Source organism: Canis lupus, chromosome 33, assembly GCF_003254725.2.
Source record: "Canis lupus dingo isolate Sandy chromosome 33, ASM325472v2, whole genome shotgun sequence".
Classification (NCBI taxonomy): domain Eukaryota; kingdom Metazoa; phylum Chordata; class Mammalia; order Carnivora; family Canidae; genus Canis; species Canis lupus.
In genome coordinates, this window is record NC_064275.1 from 17,853,856 (window position 1) to 17,875,878 (window position 22,023).

At 36.2% G+C, this 22,023-nt stretch overlaps 1 protein-coding gene across 11 annotated transcripts in view; it reads right to left on the reverse strand.

Annotated features, from left to right (window-relative positions):
* CFAP44 (cilia and flagella associated protein 44) overlaps positions 1-22,023 on the reverse strand; it is a 126,414-nt gene that overhangs the window by 24,245 nt on the left and 80,146 nt on the right. For all 11 annotated transcript variants that reach the window (XR_007407875.1, XM_049105150.1, XM_049105153.1 and 8 more), the window contains one exon: positions 4,049-4,226. Coding sequence is in view for 10 of the 11 variants with exons in the window: in XM_049105150.1 (XP_048961107.1) it covers positions 4,049-4,226 (178 nt within the window). In the remaining variant the exon portion in view is untranslated. The remainder of the gene's footprint in view (positions 1-4,048; positions 4,227-22,023) is intronic.

Here is a 22,023-nt window from a genome sequence, read left to right on the forward strand (position 1 = left end):
AAATGGCAAAAAAAAAAAAACTGAAAGCTTTTCCTCTGAGATCAGCAACAAGACAGAGATGTCACTTTCACTCAACATAGCCCTGGAAGTCCCAGCTGCAGCAATCAGATAAGAAAAAGAAAAGGCATCCATATTGGTAAGGAAGAAGTAAAACTGCCACTATTTGTAGACAGGATACTATTCATAGGAGAAATCATAAGGAAACCATCAAAAATCTACTAGAACTGGTAAATTAATCCTGCAAAGTTGCATGATATTTGTTGGGATGACTGGATGGCTCAGTGATTGAGCCTCTGCCTTCAAGTCGGGGAGTGATCCCGGAGTTCCAGGATTGATCCCACATTGGGCTCCTTGCAGGGAGCCTGCTTCTCTCTCTCTGCCTGTATTTCTGCTTTCTCTCTGTGTCTCTCATGAATAAATAAATAAAATCTTTAAAAAAGAGAATTATTTTGCATTTCTATCACTAATAACAAAGTATCAGAAAGAGAAATTAAGAAATCAATCCCATTTACAATTGCATCAACAAGAATAAAATACCTAGGAATAACTTACATAAAGGAAGTAAAAGATCTGTATTCTGAAAGGCTATAAAACATTGATGAAAAAAATTGAAGAGACATAAATGGAAAGATATTCCATGTTCATAGTTTGGAAGAATATTGTTAAAAATATCTATCCTAAAAAAAAAAAAACATCTATCCTACCCAAAGCAAGCTACAAACCTAATGCAATCCCCATCAGAATACCAACAGCATTTTTCACAGCTAAAACAAAAATCCTAAAATTTGTATGGAACCACAAAAGACCCCAAGTAGCCAAAGCAATCTTAAGAAAAAAAGAACAAAACTGGAGGTATCATAATCCCAGATTTCATGATATACTACAAAGATGCAATAAAGTAGTATGGTATTGACACAAAAATAGACATTCAGATCAATGTACAGAATTGAAAACCCAGAAATAAACAAACCCACACTTAGATGGTCAATTAATTTACAACAAAGGAGGCAGGAATATACAATGGGGGAAAAGATATCCTCTTCAACAAACGGTGCTAGAAAAATTGGACAGCTACATGCAAAGGAATGAAACTAGACTACTTTCTTATACCTTACATAAAAATGAACTGAAAATGGTTTAGAGAACTGAATGTGAGATCTAAAAACCATAAAATTCCTAAAAGAAAATTTAGGCAGTAATTTCTTCAACATCAGCCATAGAAACATCTTTCCAGATAGATCTCCTAAGGCAAGGGAAACAAAAGCAACACTAAACTGTTGGGACTACACCATAATAAAAAGATTTTGCACAGCAAAGGAAACCATCAACAAAATCAAAAGGCAACCCAGTGAATGGGAGAAGATATCTGTAAATTATATATCCAATAAGGAGTTAACATTTAAAAAATATAAGGAACTTATACAACTCAACCCCCCAAAAACAATCCAATTAAAAAATAGAGGACTTGAATAGACATTTTTCCAAAGAAGACATACATAGTGGCCAACAGACATATTAAAAGGTACTCAATATCACTAATCATCAGGGAAATGCAAATCAAAAGTACAATGAGATGTCACCTTACACTGTCAAATGGCTAGTATCAAAAAGACAAGAAATAACAAGTATTGGTGAGAATGTAGAGAAAAAAAATCCTCATGCACTGTTGGTGGGAATGTAAAAATTGATACAACCACTGTGGAAAATAGTATGGAGGTTTAGCAAAAGATTAAAAATAGAACAACCATATGATCCAACAATGCCACTTATGGGAACCTATCTGAAGAAAGCAAAACACTAATTTGAAAACATATAATGTTTACTGCAGCATTATTTACAATAGCCACGATATGAAAGCATCCCAAGTATCCATCCACAGATAAATGGATTAAAAAAGGTGGTATATCCATACAATGAAATATTATTCATCCATAAAAAGGATAAGATCTTGCCATTTGTGACAATATGGATGGCCCTAGAGTATATCATGCTGTGTGAAATAACCCAGACAGAAAGACAAATACCGTATGATTTCACTCATGTGGAATTTAAGAAACAAGACAAAGAGAAAAAAACAAAAAAATAGACTCTTAAATACAGATCAAAAACCGGTGGTTGCCAGACGTGGGATGGGGGGATGGGAGAAATAGATAAAAGGGATTGAGAGGTACAAACCTCTAATTAGAAAATAAATAAGTCACAGAGATGAAAAGTACCACACAGGAAATATAATCAATGAGATTATACTAATGTTGTTTAGTAACAGATGGTGACTACACTTATTGTGGTGGGTATTGAACAATGGAAAGATTTGTGGAATCATTATATTGTATACCTGAAACTAATACTGAATGTTATACTTTTTTTTAAAAAAAAAAAAGGCACTTCTTTAGGCAGTCTTACAAAACTTACCTGCATGATTACTACCTATGAAGTAAGAACACTGTAACAAAATAGAAGAGATGTTTTACATACTTAAGAATAAACACTTAAAGCAGTAAGATATGAGCTCAAAATCCAGCCCTATGTGAATGGAGGACCTGTTTGAAGCACCTGGAAGATTGACAATCAAGCTTAAAAGAACAAATCTAAGCCAGCCCAACGACTGTAAGGTTCACTTCTTTGAGGAACCCCCTTTACACACCAACAGTTTCTTCTTAGTTTTCCAAATACCACGCATACCTAAACACTAGCCACAGGGAAGGGGGATATGTAATATGCTATTTCCCCTAAACTTGATACTTTAGAGATTTTTAATTTAGTGACAACAGTAATGACCATTTGTGAACTGTGACCATCACATTAATTTTATGAGGTAGACTAGATAGGTTTTATTGTTGTTAATTGGAATTAACACCCCTTTACAGACAATTTAGCCAAGGCTTAGGGAGATCTACATGACCAGAAAGGTTTACATGGCTATTAAGTGGCAGGCATGGGAACAGAATTCTGATCTGACATGTAGAATAGTACATTCTATGTTATTTTTGCTGCTGTTTTAATAAAATGGATTTCAGTGTAATGTAGTTCAAGACGTCATACCTGTCTATCCTCTAGCTAGATTATGGATGACTGGCAAATTACGGTAAAAAAAAATTCTCTATGATTATGGATGGAATATGATTGATGAAACAAGAACTGCCTGAGATGACCAGCTAGATAAACAATCTAAATGGTCACTAAGAAAATGTTCAAAATGTCTGCCTAAACAAAAAGCCATAGCTATAAGCTATAAAAATTTACTTATGGATATAATTTGCCATACCAGGATCCTTTGCACTGCTGGTATGTACTGCAGCTTTGGTGAAATTGAACAAGACTCTTTCTTTCCACAAGACACTTTACTTCCATTTGTCAGAAAATTATAAAATATTCTAATATACTATATCTGTGGTGTGATTGGCACTCTTTTCAATGTGATGCCTTGCAATGTGCAAACTGCATGGCCATGTACCAAATTCTCCTCAAAATGGTAGCTCAGACACCTTCTGAGCCTCTGTGTGTGAAAAGTCACTTGTCAGTTAAACTAAGTAATTACTATGACACGGAGAGGAGACTTCAGTAAGAAAACAGAGATGAGAAATCAGGGAAGCAGTTTGGCAGAAAGCAGATAATATTTTTAAAAAGGAATAAGGTAACTGATTATTATTGAGACACCTACAAAATTTTAAGTCCTGAAGAAAAAAGGGGCTAAATAATAGCCTTTTCCCTAAGTCTTTGGCAATCGATGGCGGCCATGCATGTCTGAATTCAGAAATTCAAGTCTATAAAATATAGTATTTTCACCCATAAATGTATTGAGGCAAGTAATTGACTTGAAGGCAAGTTCCACCATATTAAAAAATCACAGACCAATCAATCTCTTGTCCTCAATGGGCCTCAGTTTCCCCATTTGTAAAAAGGAGGCGTCTTAAATAATCATGAAGCTCTTTTCCACTTCTAAATTTCTATATTTCCTTACAAACCAGCTAGTGAAATGGCTGATTTCAGCAGAATTCCACTAAAACTCAGGGTGCCTCTTATTGTCATGAAAGCTGTGGGTAAGTACCATGGAATCTAGGTGCCCCAGTTCCTCTTCCTTCTTGGCAGCATTTACTCTCATGTGCTCAGGTATCTTATAGTCTGGAGCTGTCTTCAGATTGAAGTCTCCCATATACAGCTGGGCCTCTTTGATGGCCTGAACATCTCTGGGATCTTCAAAATCATCCTGCGGTTTACTCTTGTACCTATCAGAAAAATAGGCAACCCAGACACAAATGTAACAATAAACTTAGTTTGTCTACTGTATGTATATAATCAAATTCAGTCATAAAGCAAAAGTATAATTCTGGGTCTGTGGTACTTTTGTCCATAAACCCCAAGCATTTTTTTTAAGTTAATGACTACAGACTTTTGTCAATTTACAATAGGGTTATGTACCAATAAACCCATACTTGAAAATATCATAAATCGCAAATGCATTCAATACACCTAAGTTTAGCCTAGCCCATCTTTAACATACACAGAACTCTTACATTAGCCTACAGTTGGGAAAAATTAATACAAAGCCCATTTCACAATAAAGTGTTAAATATCTCATGTAATTTATTGACTGCTGTACTGAAAGTAAAAAACAGAATGGTTGTAAGTGTATTGATAGTTTATCCCTATGACTGTGTAGCTGACTCGGAGCTGTGGTTCACTGCTCTGTCCAGTATCATGAGAAAGTAAGTATTACATTGCATATACTTGTAGCCTGAGAAAATAACAAAATTCAAAGTACAGTTTCTACTGAATGCAAATCACTTTCACCCTATTATAAAGCCAAAAAAAAGGGGATCCCTGGGTGGCGCAGCGGTTTAGCGCCTGCCTTTGGCCCAGGGCACGATCCTGGAGACCCGGGATCGAGTCCCACATCAGGCTCCCTGCGTGGAGCCTGCTTCTCCCTCTGCCTGTGTCTCTGCCTCTCTCTCTCTCTCTCTGTGTGTGTGTGTGTGTGACTATCATGAATAAATAAATAAAATCTTAAAAAAAAATAAAGCCAAAAAAATCATAAGTTAAACCATCATAAGTTGGGGACCCTCTGTATTTTTAAAGCACCTCAAACAAAGTAATAATGAAACAAGTGAAAACTAATTACCAGACAGTGCTGAAATAATTGGAATCATTTTAAGGCTTTGGTTCACTTCTAAGTGATTTATATTAAGATGACTATTTATTCCTTCAATTGACATCAAGCAACAGTGGTAATCAGTAAAAAGTTAATTTACCTTCTTTTAAACAACATAAGTATCAGAAATTTTTCAAAAAAAAAAGCATTATAGTTAAAAATGATTGCCTCCTGCTCTCTCCAAATTCCATGGAAATGATGGTATGGAGATATTAAAGGGAATAAATCAGGAAGGCTGAAAATAAGATAGAAAGCTATGAGCAAATCGGTGATAGCAATTTTAAAGGATAAATCAGACCAGAGAAAACTGTGGCCCAGAATATCCAGGGGAAGGCTATAAAAAGGATTGGATATGATCTTATTAGTAGAGATCCTAGGAGGCTCCAAGCACAGACCTAAGAGGATCCAACCTACCTAATTCTTTAAAGTGAAGCTTATCAGTCAACATGAACATGTGCACATAGCTTACAGTCAGCCCTTTAGGAAAACAAACACATACAATAACAGAGGAAACACACGTTGTCTAATGTACTAATTGACAATTGTTTGGGAGAGAAGGAAGTAAAGGGACGAAGGATGAATTGAAGGAAGAGAGGGAGGAAGGGAAGGTAGGAGGAAGGAAGGAAGAAAAGAAAAAGAAAAAGCAAGTAGATACTTTGGCTCCAGTCATATGAGAGAAACAAGGTCCATAATTATCCTCATGCTACAAAAGAAAACTAAACAACAACAACAAAAAAACATGAAACAACTGTGTTCAGATATTGAATAATTGGCAGCACAGGGCTATAATTCATGTGAGAAGCGAAACAAAATAACTAATCATTACTATCTCTATTTCCATGGAGGAAATTATCAGACTGAAAAAGAGGGATGAGATACCAAATATGAGTCCAGTAATCTCACTGATTAATTACAAAGATAGAGTTCAGAGAGGCCAGAGTGGTTAGAATTTTGTGGAAAAAATATCAGAGCTACACACAAAACAATATCTTTAGAAATTCACATAGGGCTGTCTGGTGTTTTTGGCCAAGTATTAACCTGTATATGTGTAGTGTGAAACATCATGAAAATAAATGAGGAATATCTGGGGAAAATACAATTACTGGGAAGCTATAAGGCAAACAATTCTCATAGTTTACACATGGCTGGAAATCACCTTTGAGTTCGTCAGCTGGAGAGACCTTATTAAAGGGAGGGAACATTCAGTAGAGACCTTGAAAGAGTCATGCCTTCAAAGTAGGAAAAATAAAAGATCTAGACATTATCAGCAATTATCCAGTCCTCACTGACATTTACAGAAAACTACACCAAAGAATACAAGAAAATATATTCTTTTTGAAGCACACATTGAATTTTCATGAAGATAGATTCTATGCAGGCCCACTCACCTCACAATAAATTTATAAGAATTTAAACCATGTAAACTGTTGGGTAATTATACAACATACTTAAAAATAAACGACGGGGGCACCTGGGTGACTCAGTTTGTTAAGCTTCTGACTCTTGATTTCAGCTCAGGTCATGATCTCAGGGTTGTGAAACCAAACCCTGCATCCAGCTCTGCACTCAGCACTGAGTCTGCTTGAGTTTCTGTCTCTCCCACTCCTGTGCCTCCCCTACGTGTGCTTGCTTGCTCTCTTTATCTCTGTCTCGCAAATAAAATAAATGTTTTTTTAAAAAATCACAATCAGCAAGAAATCACATGGGATATTAGAAAATATTTTATACTAAATGATGCTGAAAATATATCAGAACTTATAAAATTAATGAAGTTCAGTGTTTCATTTATATTTTAAATTTATACTTCAATTTATACTTTAAATGCTTACAATTTAAAAAGTATAAAATCAAAGCTTACAGCTTAAACTTAAAACTTAAGCAGCAAGAAAGAAAAGAATTAACTAAACTCAATTAGAATAAATGAAATGATGTAGAACAGAAAAATCAGTGACATAGAAAGCTGACAAGCAATATTTCTAAAAATCTATGACCAAAAGTTAGTTCCTTGAAAAGATCAAATTGATGTCTTTTGCTGGAATGGTCAAGAAAAAGAGAGAAGATACAAATTAATTATGTCAAGAATATTTTAGTATATGTGCTGCCAAAGCGAGCACTATGTCAAGAATAAAACAGAGGACAATACAACAGACACTACAGAAGTAGAAGTAAAAGATCAATAGTATGAACTATTGTGTGCCAATAAATTTATTCCTCAAAAGACACAAATTATCAAAATTGATCCAAGAGAAAATATAAAATCTGGATAGCACTATATCCATGAAAAATTGGAATTTGTATTTATACCTCTCAAAGAATATTCCATGTCAGTTGGCTCATTGACAAATTTGATTAAATATTTAAGAAATAAACAATATGAAGCCTACATGGTCTTTCAGAAAATAGAAGAGACAGGAAAACTTCTCATCTCATTTTATGAAACTAATATTACCCTGGTAAGAAACCAGGAAAGATATCACATAACAATAAAACCAGAGACCAGTATTCTTCATTTAAAAAAAACCCCACAAAAGTCCATAACAAAATACCAGCAAATCAAATCTAGCAATATATATTTTTGGAAAATATCAAATGCCTATTTTTTTTCCAGTTTACTGAGACATGATTGACATGTAATATTGTAACAGTTTAAGGTATACAACATAATGATTTCATACATGTATCTATTACAAATGTTTGCCTCCATAAATTTAGTTAACATCTGTCCACAGTTACAATTTTTTCTTGTGACAAGAAGTTTTAGGAACTATTCTCTTTCAAATACATAATATAATTGTTAACTAGTCATCATATTGTATATTACATCTCTAGAACTTATCTTATAAATAGGAGTTTGTATTATTTGACCACCTTCATTCCCAACTCCTCACCTCTAGCAATCATCAATATGTTCTGTTTCAATGAGTTCAGATTTTTTAGATTCCCATAAGGAAAATCATATAGCATTTGTTTTTCTCTGACTTATTTTACTTAGTATAATGTCCTCAAAGTCCATTTGTAGTTGCAAATGGCAACATTTCTCTCTTTTTCAAGCTGAAAAATATTCCCATGTATATATGTGTACCATAATTTTTTATTCATTTAACCATTAATGGAGACTCGGAGATATGTTTCCATATCTCAGCTATTGTTACCAACACTGCAATAAACATGGGAGTGCAGACATCTCTTCAAAGACCATTTTAGTTTTCTTTGGATATATACACAGAAGTGAGATTGCTGGGCCATATGGTAGTCTTATTTTTATTTTTTTTGAGGAACCTCCATACTGTTTTCCATAGTGGCTGCACCAATTTATGTTCCCATTAATAGTGCACAAAGTAAAAAAAAAAAAAAAAAAAAAAAAAGATAGTGCACAAAGTTTCCTTTAGTCCACATTTTTGCCAGTACTTGTTAGCTCTTGTCCTTTTAATGATAGGTATTCTAACAGGTATGAGGTGACCTCATTGTGGTTTTGTGTTTCCCTGATGATTAGTGATGTTCCGCACTTTTTCATATACTTAATGGCCTTTTGCAAGTCTCCTTTGAAAAATGTCTATATATGTCCTCTGTTCACTTTTAAATCTTTTTCTTTTGCTATTAAGTTGTAAAACTTCTTTTATATTTTGGATATTAACCCCTTATCAAATATAAGATTGTGAATACATTCCCTAAGTTGCCCTTTTATTTTTTTTATGCCTTTACTGTACATAAGCTTCTTAGTTTGCTATAGTCCCACTTGTTTATTTTTGTTTTTGTTGCCTTTGCTTTTGGTTTCAAGCCTTAAAAAAATCATTGCTAGAACACCCCCCCCCCCCCCCGCCAATTGGGACTTACAACCTATGTTTTCTTCTAGGAGTTTAATGGGTTCAGGTCTTACATTCAAGTCTTTAATTCATTTTGCATTAATTTTCACATATTGTGTGAGATACTGGTCCAGTGTAATTCTTTTGCATGTAGTAGTTCAGTTTTCTCCACACCATTTATTGGAGAGATTAACCTTTCCATTATATATTATTGGGTCCTTTGTCATAAATTGATCATATATGCATAGGTTTATTTCTGGTCTCTCTATTCAATTTCATCAATTGAGTCTCTGTTTTTATGCCAATGCCATGCTGTTTTCATTGCTATAGATTTGTAATATAGTTTGAAGTCAGGTTAGCTTTGTTTTTCCTTCTCAGGATGGCTTTGGCTATTCAGGGTCTTTTATGGTTCCACCCAATTTTTAGGATTGCTTTTACTATTTCTGTGGAACTTTGATAGAGACTGCATTGAGTCTGTAGATTTATTAAGTCTTCTAGTCCATGCATGAAATGTCTTTTATTTATATCTCCTTCTTTAATTTTCTTTCATCAATGTCTTATTGTTTTTACTGTACAGGTATTTCATATCCACGCTTAAATTTATTTGTAAGTATTTTATTTTTTTTAATTTTTTAAATTTATTTATGATAGTCAGAGAGAGAGAGAGAGAGGCAGAGACACAGGCAGAGGGAGAAGCAGGCTCCATGCACTGGGAGCCCGACGTGGGACTCGATCCCGGGTTTCCAGGATCGTGCCCTGGGCCAAAGGCAAGCGCCAAACTGCTGCGCCACCCAGGGATCCCTTATTCTTTTTTTTTTTTTTAAGATTTTATTTATTCATGAAAGACACAAAGAGAGAGAGGCAGAGACAAAGGCAAAGGGAGAAGCAGGATCCCCTCAGGGAGCCCGATGTGGTACTCAATCCTTGAGCTCCAGGATCACCCTGAGCCAAAAGTAGAGCTTAACCGCTTAGCCATCCAGGCATCCTATATTTTATTCTTTTTGATGCAATTGTAACAGGATTGTTTTCCTAATTTCTCTGAGGGTTGTTAATATATAGAAACACAACTTATTTTTATATATTTATCATATCTTGTCATCTTGAATGAAATCATTTATTATTTCTAACAGTATTTTGGCAGAGTTTTTAGGATTTTCTATATATAATATGTCATCAGCAAATAGACAGATGCACTTCTTTCCCAATTGGATGTGTTTTTTTTTTTTTTCTTGCCTAACTGTTCTAGCCAGGACTTCTACAATTATATTGAAAAGAAATAACGAGACTGAACATCCTGGTTCCTGATTTCAGAGGGAAAGCTTTCAGCTTTTCACCACTGAATATGATATTAGTTGTCAGTTTGTCATAAGTAGCCTTTATTATGCTGAGGTATGTTCCTTTTATATCCAGTTTGGTGAGAATTTTTATCATGAGTAGATGTTGAATTTTGTCAAATTCTTTTCCTGCATCTCTTGAGATGATATGATTTTTGATGGCTTGCACAATCACAAAGGTCTGAAAGACAACTGAGTTCAGCTTAGCCTGAACTCAAGATGGCAACATAGGAAAACCTTGAACTCCTCTCTTCCACAGACACACCAAATCTATACCTATTTATAAAGTAATTTCTTCCAAAGAATAACTGAGGGCTGACAACACAGCTTCTGCACAACAAAAGGTAGACCACACAAAGAACAACGAGAGATGAATACACAGTAACAAAGGGAATCACCACTCCTGACACTGTGAACTACAATGGGAGGTATAGGACTGAGGGACCATGAGCAGATTAGTTTACACTCCTGACACTGAACTGCAATGGGGCTGAGGGACCATGAGCAGATTAGTTTAAAGCTTTCGTTTAAAAAGGCATCTAGAGACAGGAGTTAAGATGGAGGAGTAGTAGGACGACTCTGGGATTGCCTCACCCCTTGAACACAGCTAGATTGACATTAAATCATTTGGAACACCTAGGATATTAGTCTGAGGATTGGGAGAATAATCTTCATGGCCAGAAGTAGTGATTGTGGCAAATATGAGGCATGTAGATGTGAACTGAGGGAGAGAAAAGCCACAGTGAGGAGGGAGCCCTTTCTGCAGAGAGAGAAAGGGAGGGGGACAGAGAGAATAGCACATTGGGTTCATGCAAGAAAAACCCAAACCACTGCCCCAAACCACTGACTGGGGAGTTGAAAGAAACTGGGTATTGCACATTTTTGCAAGGAGTGTGTAGAGCTCAAATACTAAGGTTTTGGAAGTGAGTGATTTTCACCAGAGTTGAGCCATGGTGGATGCTCCTGGGGAAGAGAAATGCACAGGCCTGGAAGCAGAAAGCATGGTGTAGGGATCCCCTGCATCACACTGGGAGAGAATGCTCCCCTTCCTGGAATACATCTGAAAGAAGATATATTGTCTCTCCAAGGACAAGAAAAAAAAAAAAAAAAAAACCCTGCATGTGCCATTAAGCAGGCCTTCACCTGCATGGGATATAGGTGCACACAGAGGTGCATTTGTGCAGATGCGTGACTGTTTCTGGGATGAAACAGCACCAGACATGGTAAGGCTCTCTCCTAGCGGAGGGTAGCAGATCTGTATCATGCCACGTCATTAGATTTGGAGTCTTAAATCCCATCTGTGCACCAGAGATAAAAGGCAGGAGACCTGTGGTGTCAGGCATGCCAATAGTGCCAAGCACAGAAAAGGTAAGGGTAGGGATCTGACAAAAGCCTGGAACACAAGGGAGATTGTTCATTCTTTTGTGAGGACTTCTCAGTGTCAAGCACCAGATTCCTTGTCCTGGGAGTAGAGAGTGGGGTGGCCCCATTTTCTCCCTTGCCACCAACATAGTCAGACTTCAGTGAGAAACTCAACACCCGCAGTGGAGGTGGGACCCACTTACACCAAACCCCGCCCCCCTGTGCCCTGCAAGTGTGTGGTTACTAGGCAAATCTGACTATGAGCCAGAGCACTCTCTGAAAAAAAGAGGTAAAAAGAAAGGGAGCAACAATAACAAAAAAACCAAACAGACTAACAAAAATCTATAAGCCCGATTCCAAAGAAAAAGGGGGGAAAAGAGCAGCCCAAACACAACAGCAGAGTGCACATAGATACACCAGAAACACTTTCTGAAGTGCCAGGTCCTAGATATTGTATGATCCCTTCTTAATATAGTGTTACTCTCAGGAACAGGAAACATACAAAGTGACAAGATGGAGGAATTCTCCCCAAAAGAAAGATGCAGAAGAAATCACACCCAGGGATTTTCTCAAAGCAGATAGAAATAAGATATATGAATAAGAATTTAGAACAACATTCGTAAGAATACTAGTTGGGCTTGCAAAAGGCATAGAAGACACCAGAGAAACCCTTCCTGCAGAGATAAAAGACCTAAAAACTAGTCAGGCCAAATTTTTAAAATGCCATCACTAAGATGGAAAACAACTAGATGTAATCATCACAGTGAAGATGGAAGAACCAGAAGAATGAATTAGAATAGAGAAGATAAACTATGGAAAATGATGAAGCTGAAAGTAAGAGGGAAAGAAAACTATTAGATATTGAAGGTTGATTTAGGGAACTCAGTGATTCCATAAAGTGCAATAATATCCATAACATAGGGATTCCAGAAGAAGACAACTAGGAATAAGAGGCAGAAGGTTTATTTGAACAAAATCATAGCTGAGAACTTTCCTAATCTGGGGAAGGAACCAGGCACTCAAATACAAGAGGCACTGAGAACTCCCCTCAAAATCAACATAAACAGGCTAACACCTAGACATATCACAGTGAAGCTAGCAAAATACAAAAATAGAGAATTCTAAAAGCAGTAGGAACAAAAGGTCCTCAACCTACAAGGGTAGACACAGAGGATTAGAAGCAGATATGCCTACAGAAACTTGGTAGGCCAGAAAGGACTGGAATGTGATATATATTCAATGTGCTAAGTGGAAAAAATATGCAGTCAAGAATACTTTATCCAGCAAAACAGTCATTCAGGCTAGAAAGAAAGATAAAGAGTTTCCAAGAGAAAACAAAAACTAAAGGAGTTCATGAACACTAAGCCAGCTCTGCAAGAAATGTTAAAGGGGACTCTTTGAGCAGAAAAGAGACCAAAAGCAACAAATACTAGAAAGGAATAAAGACAATCTACAGGAACAGTGACTTTACAGGTAATGCAATGGTACTACATTTATATCTATCAATAATTACTCTGAGGCACCTAGGTGGCTCAGTTGGTTAAGTGTCTTTGTCTCAATTCATGATCCCAGGGTCCTGGGATTGAGCCCCATATTGCACTCCCTGCTTAGTGGGGAGCCTGCTTCTCCCTCTCCTTCTGCCACTCCCCCTACTTGTGCTCTTTCCTTATCTGTCAAATAAAGTATTTTTTTAAAATAATAATTACTCTGAATGTAAATGGACTAAATACTCCAATCAAAACACATATGGTATCAGAATGGATTAAAAAAAAGCAAGACCCATTGTTATGCTGCCTACCAGAGACTCATTTTAGACCCAAAACCACCTCCAGATTGAAAGTGAGGGGGGGTTGAGAACCATATATCATGCTAGCAAACATCAAAAGCTGGAGTAGCCATACTTATATCAGACAAACTATTTTAAACCAACGATTGTAATAAGAGATGAACAAGGACACTATATCATACTAAAGGGGTCTATCCAACAAGATACAACAACTGTAAATATTTATGCTCATGGCTTGGGAACAGCCAAATACATAAATCACTTAATAACAAATTTAAAGAAACTCACTGATAATAACACAACAATAGTAAGGGACTCTAACACCCCACTCACAACAACAAGCAAATAATCTAAATAGAATATCAACCAGGAAGCGATGGCTTTGAATGACACACTGGACCAAATGGACTTAATAGATATATTCCGAACATCTAAAGCAGCAGAATATGCATTCTTTTTAAGTGCACATGGAACATTCTCCAGAAGAGATCACATACTGGGCCACAAATCAGTGTTCAACCAGTACCAAAAGCCTGAGATCATACCATCATATTTTCAGACCACAGTACAATGAAACATGAAGTTAACCACAAGAAAAAAATTGGAAAGACCACAATACATGGAAATTAAAGAACATTCTACTAAAGAATGAATGGGTTAACTAGGAAATTATAGAACAAACTTTTAAAAATACATGGAAGCAAATTAAACTGGAAATAAAACCATCCAAAACCTTTGGGATTTAATAAAGGCAGTCATAAGAAAAAAGTATATAGCAATACAGGCCTTCTTCAAGAAGAAAAGTCTCAAATACACAACTTAACCTTACATCTAAAGGAACTGGAAAAAGAACAGTAAATAAAGCCTAAAACCAGTGGAGAAGGGAAATAATTAAGATTGGAGCAGAAATAAATGATATAGAAATAAAACCAGCAGAACAGATCAAAGAAACCAGGAGCTGGTTTTTTGAAAAGAACAAACCAAATCAATAAACCCCTAGCCAGACTTCTCAAAAAAGAAAGAGAAAAGACCCAAATAAATAAAATCACGAATAAGAGATGACAAACAACATCACAAAAATACAAAAAATTATAAGAGAATCTTATGGCAATTATATCCCAACAAATTGAGCAATCTGGAAGAAATTAATAAATTTCTGGGGATACATAGGTTCCTCAGTGGTTGAGCATCTGCCTTTCACTCAGGGCATGATCCTGGGGTCCTGGGATTGAGTCCCACATCGGGGTCCCGCAGGGGGCCTGCTTCTCCCTTTGCCTGTATCTCTGCCTCCCTCTCTGTGTCTCTTATGAATAAATAAAATCTTTTTTTTAAAAAAAGAAATTAATAACATATTAATGTCCTAGAAACATAAACTACCAGAACGGAAACAGGAAGAAATAGAAAACCTGAACAGACCCACAACCAGCAAAGAAATTGAATCGGCAACTGAAAATCTCCAACAAACATGAATCCAGAGCCAGATGGCTTCCCAGGGGAATTCTACCAAATGTTTAAAGAATTAAATACCTATTCTGAAACTGTTACAAAAAAATAGAAATGTAAGGAAAACTTCCAAACTCATTCCATGAGGGCAGCATTACCTTGATTCCAAAACCAGACAAAGATCCTGCTGAAGAAGAGAATTACAGGCTAAAATCCTTGATGATCAGGGATACAAAAAATTCTCAACAAGATACTAGCTAATCAAATCCAACAGTACATAAAAGAATTATTCATCACAACCAAGTGAGATTTATTCCTAGGCTGCAGAGTGGCTCAGTATCCGCAAAATCAATGTGATACACCACATAAATAAAAGAAAGGACAATAACATAAAATCTTCTCAACCGATACAGAAGAAGCATTTGATAAAATAGAGCAAGCTTTCTTGATTAAAACTCTTCACATTTATGGATAGAGACAACATAACTCAATATCATAAATGCCATATCTGAAAAGCCCACAGCAAATATCACTCAAAATGGGGAAAAACTGCAAACTTTTCCCCTAGAGTCAGGAACATGACAGGGATGACTGATGTTCAACATATTACTGAAAGTCCTGGCCTCAGCTATCAGACAACACAAAGAAATAAAAGGCATCCAGATCAGCAAGGAAGAAGTCAAACTTTCACCGTTTGCAGATGATGACATGATACTCTCCACATAAAACCCAAAAGACTCCACCCAAAAATCGCTAGAACTGATGCATGAATTCAGTAAAGTCACAGCATATAAAATCAATGTGCAGAAATCTGTTGCATTTCTATACGCCAATAACAAAGCAGCAGAAAGAGAAATCAAGGAAACAACCCCATTTACAGTTGTACCAAAACCCATAAGATACCAGGGAATAAACCTAACCAAAGAGGTAAAAGATCCGCATGCTGAAAACTCTTTAGTCTCTATAACACTTATGGAAGAACTTGAAGAAGTCACCAAAAAATGGAAAAACATTCCATGCTCATGGATTGGAAGAACAATTATTTTTAAAATGTCTATACTACCCAAAGCAATCTACACATTCAATGCAACCCCAACCAAAATACCACCGGCATTTTTCACAGAACTAGAACAAACAATCCTAAAACTTGCATGGACCCACAAAAGACCCTGAATAGCCACAGCAATCTTGAAAAAAGAAAAAAGCAAAGCTGGAGGCATCACAATTCCGGACTTCAAATTATATTACAAAGCTTTAGTGATGGTACTGGCACAAACACAGACACGTAGATCAGTGGAACAGAGTAGAAAATCCAGAAATGAACCCGCAACTACGTGGTCAATTAATCTTCAACAAAGCAGGGAAGAATATCTAATGGAAAAAGGCCGTCTCTTTAACAAATGGTGTTGGGAAAATTGGAGAGCACCACGCAGAAGAATGAAACCAGACCACTTTCTTAATTACCACACACAAAAATAAATTCAAAATGGATTAAAGACCTAAATATGAGTCAGGAAACCCTTCAAATGCTAGAGGAGAACGCAGGCAGCAACTTCTTTGATCCTGGCTGCAGCCCGTGATTTCTTATTAGATACGTCTCCAGAGGCAAGGGGAACAAAAGGAAAAAGAAACTATTGGGACTCCATCAAAATAAAAAGCTTCTGCACAGGTGAAGGAAACAGGCAACAAAACTAAAAGGCAACCAGTGGATGGGGAGAAGATATTTGCAAATGACATATCAGATGAAGAGCTAGTACCCAGATCCATAAAGAACTTATCAAAATCAACATCCAAAAAATAAATAATCCAGTCAAGGAACGGGCAGAAGACATGAACAGACATTTTTCCAAAGAGGACATCCAGATGGCTAACAGACACATGCCAAGGTGCTCCACGTCAGTCATCATCAGGGAAATCCAAATCAAAACCACAATGACATACCACATCACACCTGTCAGAAAAGCTAAAATTAACAACCTAAGAAACAATAGATGTTGGTGAGATGAGGAGAAAGGGGAACTTTCTTACATTGTGGGTGGGAATGCAAATGGGTGCAGCCACTCTGGAAACTATATGGATGTTCTTAAAGAATTAAAAATAGAACTACCTTCAACCCAGCAATTGCACTACTAGATATTTATCCAAAGGATACAAAAATACTGATTTGAAGAGGTACCTCCACCCCAATGTTTATAGCAGCACTATCACCAAGAGGCAAATTATGGAGAAAGAACCCAAATGTCCACTGATAAATGGGTAAAGAAGTGAGACATATATATCCATCCATACACAGACCCAATGGGCTATTACTTAGCTATCAAAAAGAATGAAATCTTGCCATTTTCAATGACATGGATGCAGCTAGAGGGTATTATGCTAAGTGAAATAAGTCAGAGAAAGACAAATACCATATACTTCTGTTTTTATGTAATGTCTTAGTCTGGCTTTGGTATCAGGGTAATGCTGGCCTTGTACAGTGTACCTCCATACATATCTAATAAGAAAACACTGGCTGCAGCCAGGATCAAAGAAGTTGCTGCCTGCGTTCTCCTCTAGCATTTAAAGGGTTTCCTGACTCATATTTAGGTCTTTAATCCATTTTGAATTTATTTTTGTGTGTGGTAATTAAGAAAGTGGTCTGGTTTCATTCTTCTGCGTGGTGCTCTCCAATTTTCCCAACACCATTTGTTAAAGAGACGGCCTTTTTCCATTAGATATTCTTCCCTGCTTTGTTGAAGATTAATTGACCACGTAGTTGCGGGTTCATTTCTGGATTTTCTACTCTGTTCCACTGATCTACGTGTCTGTGTTTGTGCCAGTACCATCACTAAAGCTTTGTAATATAATTTGAAGTCCGGAATTGTGATGCCTCCAGCTTTGCTTTTTTCTTTTTTCAAGATTGCTGTGGCTATTCAGGGTCTTTTGTGGGTCCATGCAAGTTTTAGGATTGTTTGTTCTAGTTCTGTGAAAAATGCCGGTGGTATTTTGGTTGGGGTTGCATTGAATGTGTAGATTGCTTTGGGTAGTATAGACATTTTAAAAATAATTGTTCTTCCAATCCATGAGCATGGAATGTTTTTCCATTTTTTGGTGACTTCTTCAAGTTCTTCCATAAGTGTTATAGAGACTAAAGAGTTTTCAGCATGCGGATCTTTTACCTCTTTGGTTAGGTTTATTCCCTGGTATCTTATGGGTTTTGGTACAACTGTAAATGGGGTTGTTTCCTTGATTTCTCTTTCTGCTGCTTTGTTATTGGCGTATAGAAATGCAACAGATTTCTGCACATTGATTTTATATGCTGTGACTTTACTGAATTCATGCATCAGTTCTAGCGATTTTTGGGTGGAGTCTTTTGGGTTTTATGTGGAGAGTATCACGTCATCATCTGCAAACGGTGAAAGTTTGACTTCTTCCTTGCTGATCTGGATGCCTTTTATTTCTTTGTGTTGTCTGATAGCTGTGGCTAGGAATTGATGAAACAAAACAAATGAACTGGGGGGTGGGGAAGAAAATCAGGTACAGACTTTTACCTAGAGAACAAACCAATGGTTACTAGAGGGGACATGTGTAGGATGATGGGTTAAATAGGTGATGGGGATTAAGGAGGGTACTTGTAACTAGCACCGGGTGTTGAATGTAAATGTTGAATCATTAAATTCTACACCTGAAACCAATATTACACTGTATGTCAACTAGCTGGAATTTAAATAAAAACTTGGGAAAAGAAACTATAGGCCAATATCCCTGATGAATATAGATATAAAAATCCTCAACTAAATATTAGCAAACTGAATTCAACAATACATTAAAGAGACATCAACAAGATCAAGTAGGATTTATTTCAGGAATGCAGGGATGCTTCTATACTCACAAATCAATTTAATTCATCATATTTACAGAGTAAGGATAAAAATAATACAATCATCTCAATATGTACAGAAAAGGCATTTGACAAAATCCAATATCAACTCATGATAAAAACTCTCAACACAGTGAGTGTAAAGGGAACCTTAACAATAAAGGCATATATGGAAAAAACCAAATGGCTATCCTCAAACTCAATGGTTAAAAAAAAAAAAAAGAGAGAGAGCTTTTCCTCTAAGATGAGGAACAAGAGAGATTGACTCTCATCCTTTCATTCAACATAATACTGGAAGTCCTAACCACAGCAATCATATAAGAAAAAGAAATAATAATGGAATATTACTCAGCAATAAAAAAGAATGAGGTCCTGCCATTTCCAAAACATGGATGGACCTAAAGGGCATTATGCTAAATAAAATAATTCATAGAAAGACAAATATAATATCATTTCACTTCTATGTAGAATCTAAAAAACAAGTCTACAAACAACAACAAGCAAAATTAGACCCATAATCACAGAAAACAAACCATAGTTACCAAAAAAGAGAAGGGTTTGAGAATGCACAAAATGAGTGAGGGGAATGGCAGGCACAGGCTTCCAATTATTAAATGTATAAGCTACAGGGCTGAAAGGTACAGCATAGAGAATATAGTCAACAGTATTGTAATAGCACTGTATGGGGACAGATGGTAGCTACACTTATGAGTATTGCATAATATATAGAGTTGTCAAATTCTGTTGTACACCTGAAGCTAAACTGACATTGTGTGTCAACCATGCTTCAATTAAAAAATAAAGGTTAAACAGAGTTAGCATATTAAAGGAGCAATTCCTCTCCTAGGTATCCACCCAAGAGAGTTGAAAACACATGTCCACATAAAATTTATGTAAATGTTAACAGTGGCGTTATTCATAATGGTGAAAAAGTGGAAATAACCTAAATGTGTTTCAACTGATGACATATAAATGTGATATGGATTATTTGGTCATAAAAAGGAGTGAAGTACTGACACATGCTACACCATGGATGAAAATGAAAGTCATACGAAGAAAAAAAAAAGCCAGTCACAAAGACCACAGAATTCATGTATATAAAGTGTCTAGAATAGACAAATCTGTAGACAAAAAAAAAAATAAAAGGTTGCTTAGACTTAAGAGGCACCTGGGTGACTCAGTCAATTAAGTGTCCAACTTTTGATTTCAACTCAAATCACAGCTACAGGGTCATGAGATCGAGCCCCATGTCCACATTTGGTGTGGAGCCTGCTTAAGATTCTCTCCGTCCCTCTCCCTCTGTCCCTCTATGCCTTCCTACTCATGCTCTCTCTTTTTTTTTTAATTTTTTTTATTTATTTATGATAGTCACATAGAGAGAGAGAGAGAGAGGCAGAGACACAGGCAGAGGGAGAAGCAGGCTCCATGCACCGGGAGCCCAATGTGGGATTCGATCCCGGGTCTCCAGGATCGTGCCCTGTGCCAAAGACAGGCGCCAAACCGCTGCGCCACCCAGGGATCCCATGCTCTCTCTTTCAAAAAAAAAAAAAAAAAAGTGGTTGCTTAGGGCTAAGAATGAGAGTTTGGGGAAATGGAGAGTGACTGCTAATGAGTGGGGTTTTTTTTGGGGGGGGGGACTATGATATTAGAAAATAGTGGTAATGGTTGAAAACCTCAATATATAAAAAACTCCACTAAATTGGACACTAAATGTGTCAATTGTATGATAAAGAAAGACTGCTGACCAAAAATAACCTACCTGGCAAAGCTTTCCCTTAAGCATTGGGGCAAATAAAGAGTTTTCCAGACAAATGAAAGCTGTAGGAGTTCATCACCACTAGTCCAGCCTAACAAGAAATGCTAAAGTCAGTTCTTCAAGCTGAAGTGAAAGGACACTGACTAGGAACAGGAAAACATGTATAAATTTCATTGATAAAGGCGAATATAAAGTTAAATTAGGAATACTCTAATATTTTAATGATGGTGAGTAAATATTTTATAAATTTAGTATAAAGGTTAAAAGGCAAAGTATTAAAAGTAACTATAACTACAATAATTTGTTAATGGATATATAAAGTAAGAAAATACAAACTGTGACATCAAAAACAAAGTGTTGGGGGGAGTTAAGTATGCTTTAGCATATGTTCAAAGTTAAGTCATTATCAGGTTAAAATAGATTGAAATGTTTTATATAAGGCTCATAGTCATCACAAAGCAAAACCTTTAACAGATACAAACAACATAAAGAGAAAGAATCCAAACATACAACAAAACTAGGTCATCCAGACCCTCCCCCCAAAAACCCCAAATCAATAAGGAAACATTGGACTTAAATACCAAGTTAGACCAGATGGACTTAACAAATATTTACAGACATTCCATTCAACAGTAGCAGAATACACATTCTTAAATGCACATGGAACATTCTTCAGGATAAATCACAGCAGGCCACAAAACAAGTCTTAATTAACTGAAAAAACTTGAAATCATATCATTTCTTTCCTAACCTCAAAGGTATAAGACTAGAAATCAACTACAAGAAAGAAACTGTAAAATTCATAAATATCTGGAGATTAACAACATAGTCTGGATAGCCAGTTGAGAAAAAAAATCAAGAGAATAAAATGTATATAGAGAAAATATTTATACAATTATTCTATAAACAAGGGAAACAAGAAGCAGTGGGATGTGTGAAGCAGTGGGATATGTAAAGGGACTTGAAGGCAGGTAAGGTAATTTTACATTTCATTCAAGTTGATAAAATGTCAATACCAGTAGACAGTGGTAAGTTGTGAATACATAATGTACTACCCAGAGAAAATGCTAAAAAAGGTGTTCAAAGTGATACTCTCAAAAACATTATAATCATATTGGAACTCTAAAATATTCAAGTAAACCACAGGAAATCATGAAAAATTAAAAACAAAAAAACACCGAGAACATTCTTTTTGATGGCTGAGTAATATTCCATTTTATATATATACCACATCTTCCTTATCCATTCATCTGTTGATGGACATCTGGGCTCTTTCCATATTTTTCAATGGCATGGATGGAACCAGAGGATAATATACTAAGTGAAACAAGTCAGTCAGAGAAAGACAAATACCATATTATTTCACTCATATGTGGAATTTAAGAAACAAAACAGATGAACATGGGGGAAAGGAAGGAAAAATAAAATAAGATGAAAATTGAGAGAGAAGAAAACGATAAGAGATGCTTAATTCCAGGAAACAAACTGAAGGTTTGCTAGAGGAGAGGTTGGCAGGGGGAAGGGATAATTG